The sequence below is a fragment of the Acartia tonsa genome, chromosome 12 (genome assembly GCF_053477335.1).
Source record: "Acartia tonsa isolate MP-2025a chromosome 12, ASM5347733v1, whole genome shotgun sequence".
Classification (NCBI taxonomy): domain Eukaryota; kingdom Metazoa; phylum Arthropoda; class Copepoda; order Calanoida; family Acartiidae; genus Acartia; species Acartia tonsa.
Genome location: NC_137271.1, coordinates 31,966,450 through 31,986,832, shown reverse-complemented (window position 1 = coordinate 31,986,832; position 20,383 = coordinate 31,966,450). Strand labels below are relative to the sequence as shown.

The 20,383-nt window shown below is 31.3% G+C and overlaps 1 protein-coding gene across 1 annotated transcript in view; it reads right to left on the bottom strand.

Moving 5' to 3' along the window:
- The window catches only part of LOC145333029 (uncharacterized), a 243,153-nt gene extending 223,973 nt beyond the window's left edge, over nucleotides 1-19,180 (bottom strand). Inside the window, exons 1-2 of the mRNA XM_080178178.1 lie at nucleotides 18,962-19,180; nucleotides 18,580-18,643 (exon numbers count right to left, since the gene is read on the bottom strand). Coding sequence (XP_080034304.1) covers nucleotides 18,580-18,643; nucleotides 18,962-19,070 — 173 coding nt within the window. The 5' untranslated portion in view covers nucleotides 19,071-19,180. The remainder of the gene's footprint in view (nucleotides 1-18,579; nucleotides 18,644-18,961) is intronic.
- Nucleotides 19,181-20,383: the final 1,203 nt, after the last annotated feature.

Genomic DNA, 20,383 nt, shown 5'->3' with positions numbered 1-20,383 from the left:
AAACGGGTACTTAGTCAGTCGCGTGACAAATAAATATTTTCCCAAAGAATTTCATTTCCTTGAAAGGAAGTTATTGGCTTTCCAAATTAAAACATATACATATTCAAAGGCCACCTGGACTTAAATTAAAGCTTACATGAAAATCCTGTTAAACTTTTGTGTGGTTATTTTATCAACATTGTTGTTAGTAGCTAAGTAGATTTCAATAATATGTCAGCAACGGACACTTTTTTTTAATTTGAATAGTCGACAGTTTTACGTTAAATTTTTTTTATATATGACTAGAATAGGTTATGATTAAAATGCAAAAAGCCGCTAGTGGTTTCACTTGTTAGCAGTCGAATTATTTTATATGGGGGGAAGTAATATTTTGCAATGAAAAAGGGGTGAGTATTCATCCTCTTATCCTTTTTCCCTTTGACATAAATTTATCTACCATTGTCTTATCTCTTTAGATCCCTGTAAATCAATGAAGCTTGGACTTAAATTGTCAATATTTATAGAGTAAGGTGATCTAATTCCATGGTTTAGTCACACACGGTGTTTTATCAATTCTGCATAGGCTTTCAGAAACAGCTAAATTATTACAACTGCAGCAAAACAGCCTTCTATTTCAGAAAGAGAGGAAACAATGGGATGTTTATTATTATAGTCCCCAAAGTTTTATAATACCGTTTTCTTATTCGTTGGCTTTACAACTTTGGGGACTTTAGTGAATTTTGATTAGTTGGATCATTAAGTTGAATCACTAATTCTAATCTACAGAAGGGTTAATTTTGTTATTCATCTTTGGCATGTACACCAGTTTATCAGCCAAAGTCTTATCCCTTTAGATCTCTGCTTCTTTAAACCTTGAATACTGATTTATGTCGACTAAATGGTGTTACATAAAAGTTGTAATAGCTGACATATTATCGATATAAACTTACCCCTTTAATACATATATTATTAGTATCAATCAGACTATGCAAACTGTTATTATATGCTAGGAGCATAGCTACTCATTAATTAAATCAAACTGTTTGTCCATCGTACCGTGAAATCAGTGCTTAGGATATGATTTTTTACTGGGGGAGGGAGGAGACATTGGGCTGTAAATCATTATGTTCTCTTATTTAACAGATGAAAAAAATTGGTGTTTTATTTTGATTGGTTGGTCGAAACTTTTAAATTAAGATTTTAATCGACGGTGGTGTAATTTGTTCATTATCATTGGGGATGTATATTGATTTATCTTTCAAACATTGTTACTTGTGTATATAAATGTCCTCGTTAATTACATAAATCAATCAGATTACAAAAAATGAAAAAAGTTTAGTTTTTAAGTGTAAAATTGATTAATTTGTGTATAATTAGCAAAATTGCAAAATAATTTGATATAAAAAGAAACATGATTATTGCTTATTTTTGCCAAACCATCAACAAAATTTTTATGTTTGTAAAAAGGGAATTTTATTTTTCAATTTAAGAATAATAGCAAAATATTGTACATTAAAATACAGAAAAATAATACATACAGATTAATATTCATTTTTGCATGACAAAACTCCCCTTAAATTTGAAATCTTTGAATCTACCCCCCCCCCCCCCCTTTTAACCCATCACACCACCCAGGCCAATACATGTACACGTCACTTTATTCATTATTTAATGTAGTTCTTACACTTTGATTTTAAAATTTGTAATATCAACATACCTATAACAAAATAATTATATAAATTAATTTTGCAATAAAAATTGCGCAAATTATAAGTACTTAAATTATACGTTTTTATTTCAAAGTTTAAGATCGATAGGATGATTCTTTCACTATAGATTCTGCTTTAAAATGGGGAAAAAAGGTCCTACGACAAACGCAGGAGTCCCAAACGTCGGAGTGGACACTTAAACTAACCTAACCTTTTTTAGACCATCTTATAGGTTTTTTAAATGCCTAACCCCTGGGGCCTGCGGGGGGCTTATTTATTCATTCATATCCTAACCTAACCTAATCTGTAAATACTTAATAAAATTAATATTTTAACACTCCTGCGTTTGTCCACTCCGACGTTTGGGACTCCTGCGTTTGTCCTGGAACCGGAAAACAGTAGGTTCATCCATGCTAATTTATACCTAATTGTTGAAGGAATGTCAGAATTAAAAAAAAAAATTTCTATGTCAAGTTCTCGCTAACCCCTAAACCTAATGATTTTTCCATTCTATGATTGTTTTGGGCTATTTTATTACCCTCCCCCACACAATAAAATACACACACAATCTTAAAAACCCATAATCTTCATGAAAATTTGACAATTGTACCAGGGATTAGACAATGGACTTTTATAAGTGTAAAAGTTTTCCTTTATAGCAGGAAATATTGAGAGAATGAAAGGGTTGAAAATTATTTGAACTGTCATTGTTCCTTTTTCCCTGGAATTGTTTATAAAAGTTAAATTATCATCTCTCTCTCTCTCTCTCTCTCTCTGGTTTATGTCTGTATATCACTTTTTCTTCCGGTGTGCACCCCCCACCCCCCAGCCCCCCCAACCCACCCGCCATCAATTTACTCAATGTTTCACCTTATATCGTCTGTTTTGAGGCATAATTTACCCCCCCCCCCCCTCCACTCATTCGTATCTATGCCCAAAAATGCCTAACATAGCTTCTTCAATAGTAATACCCCCCCCCCCCTTTTCATACATCTTTGATAGAATCCTGTTACACTTTATAACTTTAATTATATCGACATATAGTTAAATTGTCACCTATAGGAATCTTAAGAGATAAGACAATAAATTGATGTACATTAACAATAATGAGTAAAGTAATTGGCAGAAAAGTTTATACTCTGAAGGTTCATAAATCCCAATTATGATGAAGTACCCAAAGTTTTTAAGATATCATATTTATTACTTTGGGTACAAATCAATATACAGTCCAATGTTCTTTGCCTCCCTGGTAAATGTAGACTATGGTGTCGACATAAGTTCAATTCAACACAATAATTCTAGGTCTAACAGGGTATAAAACCTAAAATTGCATATATAAGATTCTAAGTTAGGCCTCCTCTCTCTCTTTTAGTATACAACAAAACACTGTCTAGAGCCAAGAATAAAGGGAGGGATATTTCAATTGTTGAAAAATTATTTTGCTGCTTAATCTAACACAAAAATTAACAAAAGAATGGACACTTTTGGCTGATACCAACCAATCAATAATAATAAAAATATCCTAAGTTTTTAAGACAATGAAATTTGGGATCCAGTATATTTTATATTCCAATGTCCCCTTCTAATTTTTACAAAATCATTTTTCTGTCAAAATTACCTTTCCCATAGTCCATGAACTGTTAGACTATGAATTACTCATCTTTTAGACTTGGATGAATCCTTCCCCCCCCCCCCCCCGTTGTTTTTCCTATACACACACATGAACATACAAACACAAACAGACAGACAACCCGTTTAATCATTAGCTAGAACCACAAAACCGCAGGATTAAAATTTCTTTCAGACTCAATTTTTGCTCTCTCTCTTTCTATGTCGACTTGGGAGATTTTTTTCGAGGGTTAAAGGAAAAGCCAACAAGAACTTTAAAAAGTCTGATTTTTTTATCAAACAAAAAATTGTTTCCCCTAAAATTCATGTTAGTAAAAAATATACGACTCAGAGATCTAAAGGGATAAGACAATGGCTGATAAATTGAATCACCAAAATAACACACAAATTACCGCTTCTGTAGTTTACAATTGGTAGTTGATTCGTTTTGACACTTAATTTAATGTACCAACCAAGCAAAATTCATTAAAAGTACCCAGAGTTGTTAAGCCAACGAATAAGAAAGAATATTTACTTTAAAAATTTAGGGACTAGTATAATAAACAGCCTATTGTCCCCTCTCTCTCTGATATCAAACCTTCTTGCACCAAATAATTTTTAAAAATTTTATTTAACCCTTTATGCCTGAGAGAAAGGCCTAAGAAAAATAAACCAATAATGCTTTTAAAGTCGGATTAACCCATTTTTAACAAACACACACACATACACCATGCTAAACTATATGATATTATTGACAGACAATTTAATGGTCTTGTCGATTTAGGAAGGTAGGAAACTTTGAAATACACTGGTACCCAAAGTTTTATAACAATGTTATCTTTGGGTATTACCACTGAATTTTGATTGGTTGCTTCAAAACTTGATTGTTCAAATTTTTTATTCAACCAATGATTTTTATTTACAGAAGGGTTAATTTTGTCTCATCATTGGGAATGTTATAACAACTAATATATCGTTTACATGTTGATATAATAACAGCATAAATGTTTAACAAGGATGCCCATTAAAATTGCAGTTAAAAGCATTTTATGCCTTTTTTTCTCTCTCTCTTTTTAAGCCTTCAAAAAATGGTTTAAGTTCTTAAAATATGTACTTAGTAAAAATATTAAGTTACTAATTGTTGAATTTTGCAGCTCAAAAAATCTATGAAAATAATATCAAACAAGACCAATTATAGCCATAAGCAGCAAAGCAATAAAAAGGGATCTTAAGGGATAAGATAATGGACGATTAATCAATGTATACAAACCTCATTTATGATAAACAAAATTGCCACTTACCATGCTAGTAGAGAATGCTAGTTTTTACAAACAGATTGAGATTAAATAAAAGACCATAAAGTCTCTGAGCTAACAAATGAGAAAACGTGTTTATAAAACCTTTATCTCTGGGGTCTAAAGAGATGAGACTATGATCGATAAATTGATGTACATCCTTAATGATATTACACAAAATTACCCCTTTAAGATCACAATTAATGAACCAACCAATCAAAATTAAATATAAGTACACTAAGATGTTAAGTCAACGAATAAGAAAACTTTATTATAAAACTTTGGAAAATAGCCCAATGTTTATTCACATAATCACATAATATGATAATTTTGTTAGGCACTGTTTGTCTGCTACTTAACAGCTTTTTTATATAACTTCAAACTTTTTTTTTCTTACTTGTAAAGCAAACAATATAAATTACATATTAACCTAACATAAAAAGGTTCTAAAGATAGCATATTCATATGATTAACAACATAAAAATTAATGTTGAAGGCATAAAACCTACAGTAATGTTAAAGTGTTTATGACTATATGAACCAAAATTCAGACTGACTTCCCTGTCTTTAAAATGTTAACCTAAACCCCAATAATTAGGGCAAAAAAGTGATGAAAATCAAACCGGCGTCAATCCTTAAAAAAATCAACAATCGAGTTGCCTGGCTGTATAACTATTAATATATTCAATGGTGACATCATTATCAGAAAAGCGTTAAATTATGCTTATTCTGACATAACAAATATACATTTTTTACTTAAACATTGTCGCCTCAAACCTATAAGCTTTTAACTCAACACATTTGTGTAAGGATTGGGCTTTGAAAGGTCTAAGACTACATAACCCCACTGCCACCGTTTACGATGTTTTGTCAGTAACAGTTCAAATCTCCCAAGTAGTTTTTAAAAGCGAAGCTTTTTTATAATTAGGGTCGGTCCGTCAGTCCGTAACGATTTCAAACTTTGCATGGTTATTCCTGTAGTAGTTAGGAAGGATTTAGAAATTGTAGCAACTCTATAATCGTTACCAGTGCCCGAACGTCCCTTTTAAACGTTTTAACAGCAAAAAAACTTAGGCATTAATAATCAAGACCTATATATACCCAAAATTGAATATACGGCAATTTTAATAGAATTATACTTTTTTGTCTTATATTGATATAATAACAGCTATCAAATTTTATGACATTAGTGACAATATTAGCGTGGTTTTAGGCTATTTATAAGTATATATGAATCCCTTAAAGCTAAAGGCGAAGCCACGAATGTTATATAAAATGAAAACATTAAGAGACATAATACAATACAATGCTCACATTCAAAAGTGTTTCTTAAAATCTGTTAATCTTAAAAAAACAGTAAGATATTTGGTGTTTTCATTATAATAATCTTAGACTTATAGTTATAGAAAAAAAACGAATTAGGTCTTATGGTCAATTATATGTCATCAATATTATCATCCATAAGTTAGACATATATTATTAAAATAATTTGTCGGTATGTAATATTTTTCAGATTTTTTTTGTGGTATTGCAAAAGCACCAGTTTCAGTTGCGCAAACCTAAAGCACGCAAAAACCTCACAATCAGGGCACCTCGTCCTCCCCCCCCCTTCCCCCCCCCCATACCCCGTTTTTCAAATATTATTGTCTACCGTACCTAAAGTTGAATGAGACGTTATAGACTCAGCTAGGAGGGATGTTACATCTCAAGAAAATCTGTTTTGCCTCCGACTTTCCCCCTTGTATATAAGAAGAAAATGGGGAAAAATGAGAAGGGAAAAAAAAGGGAGAATAAAATAGAAGAAGAGAAAAAGCGAACAAAATCTTACAGGCATATAGAACAACGGACAGACAAAATAACTTATAGAGTAGCTTCGCTACTAAAAAAATACTTAAACGCAGTAAACACGTAAACAATGAAATACTTTAAGATGCCCAAAATAGGAAGAAAAATTTGGATTGTTTTCAAACTTTTTTTTGCCGCTTTTTAACCAACTTCAAATAAATTTTGTCACTTCGTCGGTATGAGGAAAATTTCAAAACAAGTTTATGACAGGGAAGGGTTAATAGACAAATATTTTGTTTTGGTGGTAGCTGGTATATGCTGGGGGGGGGGGGGAAGAAAGGGTTGTTGATTTGTTTGTAAATCAATGTTTTAAAGAGATAGGGTGATGCATTTACTGGGATGAATAAATTATTCTACAACCACTTTTTTCCCCCCTAAATCAATATGACATGCTACCAAATGCAAATGTTTTAAAATAAGAATTTTTGGGGGAGGATAAATTTATCTTCCATTTTAATATCCCTGTATTTCTAAGTATGAAGTTCTCTAAAAATCAGCCGGGAGGAAATTATCAGTCAAAAAATCATTTTTACAAATTTTATTTTTTAACTCATCAATCGATTTAAAAGCGAGGACAATTATGCTCATAAGAAGGGCAGCAGTAACAAGCAAAAAAGTTTTGTAGTTCAAATATCAAATATCAAAAGATTTCGACACAAAGTTTGTAGGCTAACGAATAAGAAAACAAGAATGTTTTTAAAACTTAGGGAACTAATTTACAGTCCAATGTCCGTACTCTCCCCTTGACTAAGCAACTGTGCAAGGACGTGTGGTGGCCGAACGTACTTATAAGCCTTCCCTACTTGTAGAGTAGCTTCGCTTAAAAAAATTCTAAAGCTTTTAGACAGTGACTGTTATGATTTTTAAAAAGGGTTAATTTTAGATAATACCTTTCTTCATGAATATATTTAAGTTGATTTTTCCTGCTAAATTAAGGGTGCTGTTATTATATCAACACATGTCTTATGCAGGGAGGTAGAGGATAATGGATTGTTAATTACACTGGTACCCAATGTCTTTTTGGGTACTTTTATCCAATATTGATTGGTTGGTTCCAAACTAAATCTATTAAAAATATATGTCAACAAATGCTTCCTTATTAAACATAGTTTTATATTGACAAATTGTTCTTATTATTAGAAAGAAAAAAACATTCAAAATTGATCTTGCCTTTAACTTTTCTGCTAATCAAAATATGATGTGACAATTTTTTTTTCAAAACAAAAGACCTTCCCCAACTAAAAATGAAAATTACCCTTATTAGTAAATAGTTGACATTTAGTTTGTTTGTAATTTGTAGGAAGGGAGGGGACATTGGACTGTAAATTATGCTGGTACCCAAAGTTTTAGAAACATGCTCTCTCAATCTTAAAAACTTTGGGTACTTACATTGAAATTTTAATCTACATATAGGGTAATTTTGCTTATCTTAATTGAGCATGTACATTGTACCATTAAATCGAAACTTAAGTGTATTTTAATCATTAGAATAGTGTTATTTTGAATTTAAAGCCTCTAAAATCTATTTTTCTTTATATCTAAACCTTTTATAGCAAGATGCCGGTACCTTTTACAAAAATAGGGTTCTAATTTATGTAAAAATACCTAAATTACAACAGAATTTAAAAGCTAAATAACCTTAAAATCTAATGTGATTGTATCGCTATGTAATGTCGCTAAAACTTGCGTAAGAGGTCCTAATGACGCGACAACTTCCTTACTATAGACGTGCGTAAATGCGCCTACAAAACTGCCATAAAAAAATCTTCCAAAAAATATTAATTTACACATTAAGTTTCGATAGGTATGTAATAAGATATGCATTGTACAACTTATAATAAATGTTTACTTATTAGTAAAATAATATTATATCAATGTTTTGTGCTTTTGACGGAACACTTTTAGCATGTTGTATTATCGCTACCTATAGTTACGTAATTTCTTACTCATAAATGGATATATAATACATGAATATATTGGCAGGGAAACTTTTCTAGTCAATTTAAGTTAATAATATGGACCTTATTTATTGGTCAGTTCAGTATGAAGGGAGGGGATGGGGTAAATAGGGTATTTTTATTTTAGCCAACTTGGAAGTATCACTTTATTAGAGTATATGAAAATCTGGTGCAACATCCATGTAATCATATATCGACAATTAAACAAAATGTATGAAGTTCAAATAAAGTAATGCTTCGTTGACTTTATCACGATTAAGTTCTACTCACTTTTAGTCGATGAAATTCAGCCATCTTGAGGGATAAGACAATGGACGATAAATTGATATACATCCCCAATGATATCAAACCAAAATACCCCATCTAGATTTTATCATGGGAATTTATGGAACCAACCAATTAAAATTTTATTATAAGTACCGAAAGCTTTTAATCCAACGAAGGACGAGTATCCAAACTTTTAAACCGATAGTTTTAATCAACAGAAGGGGAATTTTTGTCATGATCTGGGTTGTCCATCAATTTATCGTCCATTGTTTTAACCCCTAAGTGAGGAGACATCAAAATAAGATGTCAAAAATTAAAATAGAAATTAACTTTCTTTTCCAATGAAACGACATAAATCAATTAAAAGCAACGATATGACAACATCCATAAAAGCGAAGCTCTGAAACGGTAGGACAAACGAACATTAAAACTTGTCAAAGTGTCAGAAGTGAATAAACAGTATAGTATAGTATAGTTTTGGGAAAAAAATTTAGTAAATTTGTTGAAAAACTACTTCGCTTATACCAATGTAATTTGTTGTCCTAGGAATCATTATTCAAAAAAATTCAGATCAATCACATAAAAAATCAACACGTTTAAAAAGGACGTATGGATATTCTGGCAACAATTATAGAGTTGCTACGCTTTATAAATCGTACCTAACTTCTACAGGAATCATCATGCAAAGTTTGAAATCTATAGGACAATTCTAACACGCCTAAATTAACGAAAAGAGCTATCCGTACCGGACGGCCGTACGAACCGACCATAATTATAGAAAAGCTTCGTTTTTTAAAATGTGTAGTTTTTATTATTGATTTTCTCAAATTAAGCTCTGGTCAAATGAAATTAATGTTTTTTTGATATGAGAATAAAGTTGTATTAATTGACATAGACTATCATTTAATAAAAAAACATGTCGAAAAATCGTAAGGGATGAGATAATGAACGATAAATTAATATATTAGCCCAATTATGATCAACAAAATTACCCCATCTGCAGATTAAAATTGTTGGTGAAAAGTTCGGATATGCTGGCCCAAATCCCTCAAGTTTTTTAGCCAACAAATTAGAGATCCTGTTTATAAAACTTGTGATACCAGTATTATTTCTAATCCAATGTCCTCTCCCTCCCTTAAGCAGAAACAATTAAACTTTCACTACTGGACGCTATTCTGATAATAATTATCCCAATCCATTGCCTATATAAAACATGGTTTTCTACATTATGTCACAATTTCAAAATCAATTTGACTTTTTATAAATATTTTTAAAATTAATTTATGATAACTGTAAATTTATTTGTACTACAAGTGGCTTTGCCCCTAGCCTCTAGACTTTGGAAGGGGGTTAATTTCCCCAAAATATATTATAGCCTAAAACCTACCCTCGAAAAATTCCTTGACATTTTTTAAACGATCGGTGTAGCCATTTAAGATATCTTAGTAAATGACTTTAAATATTTTCTTTTATGCAAAAAAATTTGCAATAGTTTGCCGATTAGGTTGTTTAAACTAAAGCAAAATATTTATTCTTCATGTTTCCTACCCCCCCCCCCCCCTAACCATAGAAATAATTTATATTTCATGTTAAAGGAAAAAGAAAAAAATGGATTGTAGATTGGAATTTAATTGAAATTATGAAATTACAGAACTCAGTAGCTGGCAAAAATTATCTTTTGCAAATGTTTGTTTAAAACTGCAAATATTTTGATATAGCAAATCATTTGGACAGAGATCTAAAGGGATAAGACAATGGCCGATGAATTCATGTTCAGTGATGAAACACAAAATTACCCCTTCTGTAGATTATAATAAGTGGTTTAAACTTTTGGACCTTCAAGTTAATGAATCAAAATTCAATAGAAGTCCCTAAAGTTGTTTAGCCAATTAATAAGAAAACATTATAATAAAACTTTGGGGACTAGTGTAATAAACAGCTCAATGTCCCCTCTACCTGGATGTAAATAGTATACAAATAAGCTTCAAAATCATAATATGATATATCAAATAAATGAAAAAGGCCTGATTTTCGCAATAAACCAATGAAATTATATTTTGAACATTTCAGTAAAAATTGGCTTAATAATCTAAATGTTTCACTATGAAAACGTCTGAAATGGCAGCACATGCTATTGGGACTCAGCTATCACTGTTGATCTTATATGCTTTGTATTGACGCATTATATCAATGAATTTTATCGACTATAAGACATTAATAAATGGTCATAAATGCCATATAATCGACTTAATGTTTTTCCATTGACATTATTACTTTAGTCTTATGATGATATAATATCAACTCTAACGTTTTACAGGGCTGAAGCACAAATGCAGAATAATAAGACAATTTTCTCAAACATTCAAAAAGAAACTGAAAAATGGCAATTTTATCAGGTTTTATGCATACACACACACACACACACACACACACACACACATACACACACACACACACACACACACACACACACACACACACACACACACACACACACAAACACACTTACACTTAACACACACACTCACGTAATTTTATAGATTTGAAATCAAATTTCATGTATCAGGAAAAAATGAAATTGTTCTTTAAAATCTCCAAAAAGGCATTTTATATTATTTATTCTTTTATGAAAACTTTTATTTTATTGTTATGCCCTTAAAGATCACATAAACAATCTGAAAACATATAAAAATTGGATAAAAAAACGTAAATTTTGATTCGTTTAATAGTAATTGGTAGTTGGATCTTTGAAGTAATTAAATTGACCCCATAACACCCTCTAACATCCCCCTACACACCCCTTAAAACCAGGGAGGAAGGGGACATTGGACTGTAAATTAACTCCTACTACCAAAATCACGCGTTAAAAACTCAGATTCAAGCGAGCAGTGTTAAAATATTCTACAAAAGAAGTAACTTTGCTAATTACCATTGGGAAAGTGCATAAATTTTTCAACCATTGTCATATCATCTACCCACAGGGCTGGGACCCTGTCTAATTTTCGTATTGGGTCTTTGAAATCAGCTATTAGCGTCGAAAATATAGCAGCGAAAAGGGTTTCCGCCACTTGGAACAAGTAAGTGTCTGTATTATACTTCTATATTTATACATTTATTATCTTATCCCTTAAACTCCCTGCTTAAAATCCACCTGACCATCAATGATTTTATATAATTACACCAACTTCATCTAAAATACTTTCTCTTCGGCAATAAAGGGATAGGCAAATCCTTGGGGGAAAAAGTAAGAGGATATCTCTGTGTATGTATGTATGGGTGTGTGTGTGTGTGGGTGTATCTTAAGGTCTCGCCAACCGCTGGACCGATATGGTTCTCCTTTACACAGGTTTAGAGAAGATTAAAAACTACTTATGGGGGGGGGGGGTATCTGAAATTATTAAAAGTTTACTAAATTTTCCCTTCCTTTTATAGTATAAAACTTAATTGTTCTTTTTTCTTGAACTTGATTAATCTGCGGTAGTTTTGAACATAATTAATTGTACATGATCAATTTATTTGATATTATTATTCCATTGTCCTATCACTATACCGCTGGCACAGAAAGCCGTGTCATAAAAATGTGTCTTTTTACATTTGACTAGTGAGAAAATTAGAATTACCCTTGTCAGCCAGTCGTTTGTCATGGCATGGCCCTGGTAGACTAAAGAGCTGTTATTATATCGACATAAGACTCTAGTCATTATACTAACTTATTGTTGATTATTCATCGGTCAAGCCATTCTTTATCAGAGAAAGAGGAGACAATGGATTGTTTATTACACTAGTCCCCAAAGTTTGTAATGACATTTTCTTATTCGTTGGCTATACAACTTTGGGGACTATTAAGAATTTTGATTTATTGTTATATAAATTTGAGTGTTCAAACGTTTCAACCACTAATTTTAATCTACAGAAGTGGTATTTTTGTGTATCATCATTGGGGATGTACATCAATTTATCGTCTATTGTCTTATCCCTTAAGATCCCTTATCCTTTTTAGTCGACATAAAAAACAATAAAAATTAAAGTCAACACAGAGCCTCAGGGTTAACAGGAATAAAGAATTATAATTTTCTTCTTGTACTCTAAACCAGGAAGGGAGGGGATATTGGTCCGTAATTTACATAGGAACCCAAAGTTATATGAAGACGTTAAAACTCTGGGTACTTTGATTGGTTGGTTTCAAACTAGTACTGTTCAAACGAAGGGAAATTTCGTTTAATATCATTAAAAATTAGGGTTGGGCCGGATATCCGACCATTTTCGATATCCGGCCGGTTACCGGATATTAAAACTATCCGGATAACGGATATCCGGCTGATATCCGGTTATCCGGCCGGATATCGAGCGTTGGTCAGATATCCGGCCGGATATTAAAACTAACCGGATATCCGGTATCCGGTATCCGGCCAAAAAGTATCCGGCCCAACCCTATTAAAAATGTACATCAAATATGGTCTTATCCCTTAAGATCCATGACTTTGAGCCAAGTGTGAAAAGCGAACTAAAGTTAATATCCAAATATTACCCTACTACATTGCTGTGTTGATATAATAACAGTATAAAAGTTTGAAAACTGCTAGCTAAAAGTCTCAACCATCAAAGGTTTTTCATAAAATTTATTTTTGAAACCAGGGAGGGAGAGGACAATGCAATTTAAATCAATTCAAAATCAGGGATCTAAATGGATAAGACTATGGATGTTAAGTTGATGTAATCCCCCAATCTTTATGTTTTGACACTACTGGTTTGGAATCAACCCATCAAATTTCAAGAAAAGTACCCAAGTTTTTGGGCCAACAATTAAGATAACGTGGTTATAAAACTTGGGTAGTGGTCTATAAACCATATATTCCTCTTAATATGTATCATCTACAAAAGTCTTAATTTCTACTTTAGACATGGGACCAGGGGAAAGATTATTAAACCATCGATTGTCTTTTCCCTGTATACCTGATTTACAAAAAAAAATTCAGTTCTTTAATTCAAGCACTTAACAATCATCTGAATTAATCAGAGAACTAAAGGGATAGCACAATGGCCGATAAATTGATGTACATACCCAATGACGATACACAAAATAACCCCGTAAGTAGATTACAATTGGTAGTTATAGCGTTTGGACACTCAACTTTATAAACCAACCAATCAAAATCCAACAAAAGTGTCCAAATATGTTAAGCCAACGAATAAAAAAAACGTTTTATAAAACTTTGGAGACTAGTGTAATAAACAGACCAATGTACCTTCCCTCCCTGTAAATTAATCCTAATCATCCCTGTTAGATGAAAAGCCCTTGTGTTGACAATGCAATGGTTTCAGTCGTAAAAATTGTATCTCTTATTACCAGGAGGTTAATAATTTAATGTACAACCCCAATTAGAATAAACAAGATTACTCAATCTGTAGATTAAAATAATCAGTGGAAAAGTTTGGATACTGCTATATTGTACCACTCAATCAAGATTTGATAAAAGTCTAAATTCTTGTTTTGGGTGCCAGTATAATTTACAGTCCAATGCACGTCCCCGTTTGCTTATTATTCTCTATTATAAGAAAACTTCATAGAGGTCCCAGAATGGTTTTAGGCTATTTTATAGGATATTTTTGAGCTTCTTTTCTCTCTTAGATAAAAATTAAGCTTAAATGTAATCTTTTTGGCATATTAGTGCTACACATACAAATTAAGAGGGGAGTAAATTTCCTGTCAATTGTTCTATCCCGAAATCCCTTGCGGATTAATAGCGTGAAAAAAAACTGTGCTAAAACAATTAGGGAAAAATCCGCAAATTATAGAGTTGCGACCAATAGCAAGACAGGGATAGGAACTTGGAAAAGATTTTCCAGTATGGCTTCGAAACCGATTGATATCCGCCAAATTAGAACCGGTTCTCAACAATACTTAAAATCCATGTATAGCATCGTATTACTGACAATTTTCCACGAAAACTAAAATAAATCATAAAAAGGCCTAGGCTTTAAAACTGGTTTTAATCTTAACGTTTTTCATTTTTATATCCGTAGAAAGCTGTAAATAATACAATGCGAAAAAATGTAGGAAAATTTTTTTTCAGAGATATATCCCCAACCCCCCTTTTAGTGGATGGTTGGCTAATATGTGTCAGTCAGGTGGTGTTCTAACCCCCTTGCCAAAACCAACATATAGATCATACATTTGGAAACATCCGTTGTTTTGACGTGGATGGTTAATACCTCCCCCCCCCTAACCCCTAACCCCAAAGTTAAAATTCGTTATTGGTGCTTATTTAAGGTTAGGTCAGGTTAAGTAAGGGACACGACAGCCCTGCAAGGGTGAACTACCAAACTACAATGCCCGTATCATTAGACTGTTCTTATTATAGTGATAAATTGGCGAAAAAAAGTAATTTACCATCTTATTTTTCTAACCCCTAAGGCATAAATCTGGTCTTTGATTCTTTTTTTTCCATATCTTGATTATGAACAAATTTTAAAAAGTACAAAGTAGTTTTTTACATAAAAATAGCATAATTCTTTCAGGTAGTAAGTTTTTTTATGTCAGTGTATAGTACATGATAAAAAATCTCAATAACATGTCATTAACGACACAGAAATTGTACGTCAATATAATACCTCTAGGACTAACAGGGGCTGTATGAGAGAAAAGGGGGAGGAGAAATTGGCAGACATCTTAAATTTTGAAATTTTTTATAAATCTAGATTGCTTAACAAAATATTGCAAAAATTAAACAACTGGGGCGAAACTTATGCTTTACTTAAGAGCTGGTATTATATCGATATAAGATTGTCATTATTAAAATAACGTTGCTCTAAATTAATATTCCAAAACAGCATATAAATACATTGAGGGAGGGTACATTGGTATAATTCACTGGTACCCAAAGTTTTTTAAACTTGTTTTTTATCTGTTTGCATAATTAATTTGATTAATTTTTTCAACTTTTGATTTATTGCTTGAATTTTCAACTAATAACTTTAATCTACAGAATAGGTAATATTGTTTGTAACCATTGGGGATGTAATATATTATTGTCTTATCCCTTAAGAAACTTTATAGTAATTTTCTTTATGGTGGCGATATATTTGAAATTGTATATTAAAAAAAATGTTTAGTATATAAAAGAAATTAAATATTAATACCTTTTTTGATTCAAAAATTTTAAAAATTACAAATTAGTGACACTTTTTTTAATGTAAAAAAATATTTTTCCTTTTCAATCTTATTCATGGTCATTTATATATTTTACTAAAAAATTAATTGTTTTGAAAAAAAAACATAGCAAACAAGGATGACAATATCCATAGAAATTAATATACTTATGTAAAAAAGAGATTAATTAACGTTAACACTTTTTTATGCTATACAAATATATAGGTTATTAATATACTACTTTTAGTAGACCCAAAAAAATAATGAATTTTGTCTAAACAATGATTCTTTATTGATAGTACAAAATTAAATATTAAAAAATTTAAAATATTCAAAGAAGGTGTATCAACTTTTTTTTTATAGCTAGCCGGTATTTTTAGTAAGTAGTAGATGTAAAATTTTTCATAGAATTCAGATATGCAATCGGTTTTTTTATAGACCTTTTATTTTTTAAGGAATTTAAGTTTTAAAAAAAAAAAATAAGTCGATTTTAAGGTACTAAAATGCAACAAAAAAAAGAAAGAAAATGGCCATTATGAACAAAAATAGTAAGATCTTTAATTTGACACCTTACTTTTTCAATTCTGTCAGGTAATTATTGAAAAAATCGATTTTTTTAAACCCACGAGAATAAAAACATTGAACTCAATTTTATCATTTCACAAGTAAAAAAATATGGGTTCATATATACCTTTAGAATCAGAAAAATATTACGAATCCATTGTAAGCAAAATTGAAAAAAAAGTTTACAATATAGTATATAAACTACAATAAAAGGAATTATATGAAAATATCATATTATATTGTACAGGCAATGTCTTAATTCTTGAATTGAGTATAAAAATGGGAAGGGGGTATAGAGGGGGTAAAGAGGGGGTAAAAAAGGGAAGACGATAGTGTTGCCTGAACAAAAAACACAATTGGCCATTTGTTTAATTTTTAATTTTTTTCCTTTTTTTCAATTTTGCTTACAATGGATTCGTAATATTTTTCTGATTCTAAAGGTATATATGAACCCATGTTTTTTATGTCTGTTTGAGAAAATATTTAGGTCTAAAGTTTTTATTAAACCGAGGTTAAAAAAATAGATTTTTTCAATAATTAATCAACAGAATTTTAAAAGTAAGGTGTCAAATTAAAGATCTTACTATTTTTGTTCTTACTGGCCATTTTCTTCTTTTATTTTGTTGTGTTTTAGTACCTTAAAACTGACTTAATTATTTTTTTAAAAAACTTAAATTACTTAAAAAATAAGAGGTCTACAAAAAAAACGATTGCATATCTGAATTCTATAAAAAATTTTACATCTACTACTTACTAAAAGAACCGGCTAGCTATAAAAAAAAAGTTGATACACCTTCTTTTCAAGAATATAGTATAAAGCAGATTTCAGAGAAGCTTTTTTTCTGCAAAAATGTTTGAAAACTCATTGAGTGTGTAAGAGTGAAGGAAGAATCTGGGAATCATGGATAGGACAATGGAACAAAAATCCCCCTTCCCCCCTCCAAAAATAAGTATTAAAGCTTTTCTCAATATGACTTACTATTATAGAGTAACAAAGTAATATTTTTTTTGAGGGGTGGGTATTTCACCATCCATTAACCCTGGGAGGAGTAATTAAAACAATTCTTGTCCATCTCACTTCAACTCATTCAACTTAAACAGGGAGGCCAAATTTGAAAATAAGTAACCCTACATTTTTATTTAAAATAGAGATGGATTATAATGATTATAAACAAAATTAGCCCTATTGGTTGAAAAGTTTGTACACTGCTATTTTAAATAAATTAATCAAGTTTTCACAAAAGTACCCAAAGTTTTTAATTTGAACAAAGTGGTCATGGCCGACTAACTGTTTAAATGCTAATAAAACTACTAGAAACTTCTAACAACCATTTAACGCTATTCTATTAAGGATTTGAATGGGTATAACAAAAATATTAAAACAGGGATTCCAGATTTACACACAGAAAAAAATGGTCCAACAAAAATGTAATAACTTTGGCCATAATTCTGACATTCAAGGCGAAATAAATCATTTCATTTTTTACGAATATGAAAAAAGAGATATAGAAAAGAGCGAAGGAGAGAGAGAGAGAGAGAGAGAGAGAGAGAGAGAGAGAGAGAGAGAGAGAGAGAGAGAGAGAGAGAGAGAGAGAGAGAGAGAGAGAGAGAGAGAGAGAGAGAGAGAGAGAGAGGAGGGAAAGAAAGAAAGAGAACAATTATTTCTTAACAATACATTGTCGTATTATTTCAATTTTTTTAAAATTTTATGCTAAAACATTCAATCACACACACTCTCACACACACACACATGCACACTTTTAAACATGCACGTAAATTGTTTAAAATGTACTTTTAGACATATTAGATTATGATTGGGAATTTTAAGTTTCAACATCATAGGATCCATTTTTTATGGAAGTTACTTTTTTAAAAGAACAAAATAGCCTAAAACTATGGACAATTAAAAGCTTCGTATAAAACCAATAGATCCAATGGTTATATACAAAACACATACAGACATCCAGCAGACTTTATACCTGGCCCCTAGCATTTATGGGCTGTTATCACAAAGTAAAAGGTTAAGAGCAAAAACAGCCTAAAACCATCCCATCCCAATAAAGAAATAGGATCAATCCCGAGACTTAAGATTAAGAACTCTAACAGTTCAGTGGTTAGTGAGGTCTTTAAGGACAAAAACAAACTTCATAATGTCCTAAAATAGTAAACCCAAACGGTTCAGTGGTTAACATGTTGTGACTTACCGTAATGTGTAGGTTGTTGAGTTGGGGTAGGGGTCCAAAAGATTGGCGCAGTCACACCCCATTTCTAAAAAGATAAATAACTTATTAATGCAGGGATCTTAAGGGATAAGACAATGGATGTATACCCCCCTAATGACAAAAATTACCATTTTTATAAAATAAATTATTGGTTAAAAAGTTTGGAAACTACGAGTTTGTATTAACCCATAAAATTAGAATAAAATGGTTATAAAACTTTAAGTACCAGTTTCCTATTGTAAACATATTTAAAGAAGAAAACTAAGAAAAAGTCAGCAGCCAAAAAATGTTTCTTTTTATCCTAGACTGAATTAGGTTAGGTTCAGTAAGAATTAATAGAGCCCCAGAGGGCTAAATACACTACCTGGAGGGACCGGGGGTATGCCCGCCTGCGTGGCTGGGGGTGGATGATCGAGTCTCATTCTAATATTTTCTCTATAAACTCCACTTAAACTTTTCACACTGCTGAGCATATTATTATATGCAGCACAAAAATTATTTTTTAGCACTTTTTTTGCGACACTTATTTTTCTATCTCACTGCATTTTTTATCACACTGTGTTGGAACCACATTTTAATATCTGAAAAATTTTCGCTTAGTTAGTTACATCGTAGAAATCATTTAGGCTTTAACAGCTGAATGGCAATTTCACTTTATATGAAAAGTTAATCACAAACAAAAGTAGCAAAGTTATCTTTATATAAAAGTAACAGGATGTCCGTCTGGGCTGCAGCAAAATATCTAGCTGACCGCTGAACATATATGGTTCTCCTTTATAGTAAAGTTTTCTAGGAGAGTATATTCACAATCCAACGAGAAACAGATTAATTTTTAATTTAAAAACTAGATGTCCGCTAGAGCATTTCATACAGACTGACTGACCAAAGGAGTTAGAAAATTTCTTCAACAGACGGACGGACAGAATAGCTATTGAATTTATAGAGTAGCTTCGCTACAAAAACGCTTTTTCTTTATGTTACATTTATGCTACCTATGAACATAATTTTTCTTTATTTCTAATGAAATAAATACATAAATATAATTATTTTCCATAAATCACTGAAAAATCTACAAATATAATAAAGACAATTAAGAGATAATGCCTACAGTAGAGTAGAAAAATAAAGCATCAAGTTCAATATGAGAAAATCCGCGGATAATAAAATAAATATTTTATGATCTTTATATTAATAACTGTGTAAAATTATCTATAATACGATGCTTTGCATGATTTTTCAGTATGGCTGAGAACCGGTTCTAATCCAGCAGATATTAATCGGTTTGGATGCCATACTGAAAAAAACATTCTCTTAAAAGGATAAGACAATAGATTATAAATTGATTTACATTACCAATGATGATAAACAAAATTACCTCTCATATATGTTAAAATTAAGGGTTGAAAAAATAGAACACTATTAGTGTAGGACCAGCCAATCACAATACATTCCCCAAGGCATATTTCGTATATTACACATGATCCAACGTATAAAAATAGTGTAATTTCCTCAAATTATGTAATTAAATAGAGAAAAAATATTGTCAACCATTTTTATACAGGAGACATTTTAAGTAGCGCAGCTACTCTATAATTAATTCAAATTACATGATTCTAATGACGTTCTGACTACATGGCCGAGAAATTGATGTACATCCCCGATAAAGATACACAAAATTACCCCTTTGGTAGATCACAAAAGGTGATTGAAACTTTTGGACACTCAATAAAATGAACCAACCAACCCAAATTAAATCTAAATCCCCAAAATTGTTAAACCAACGAAT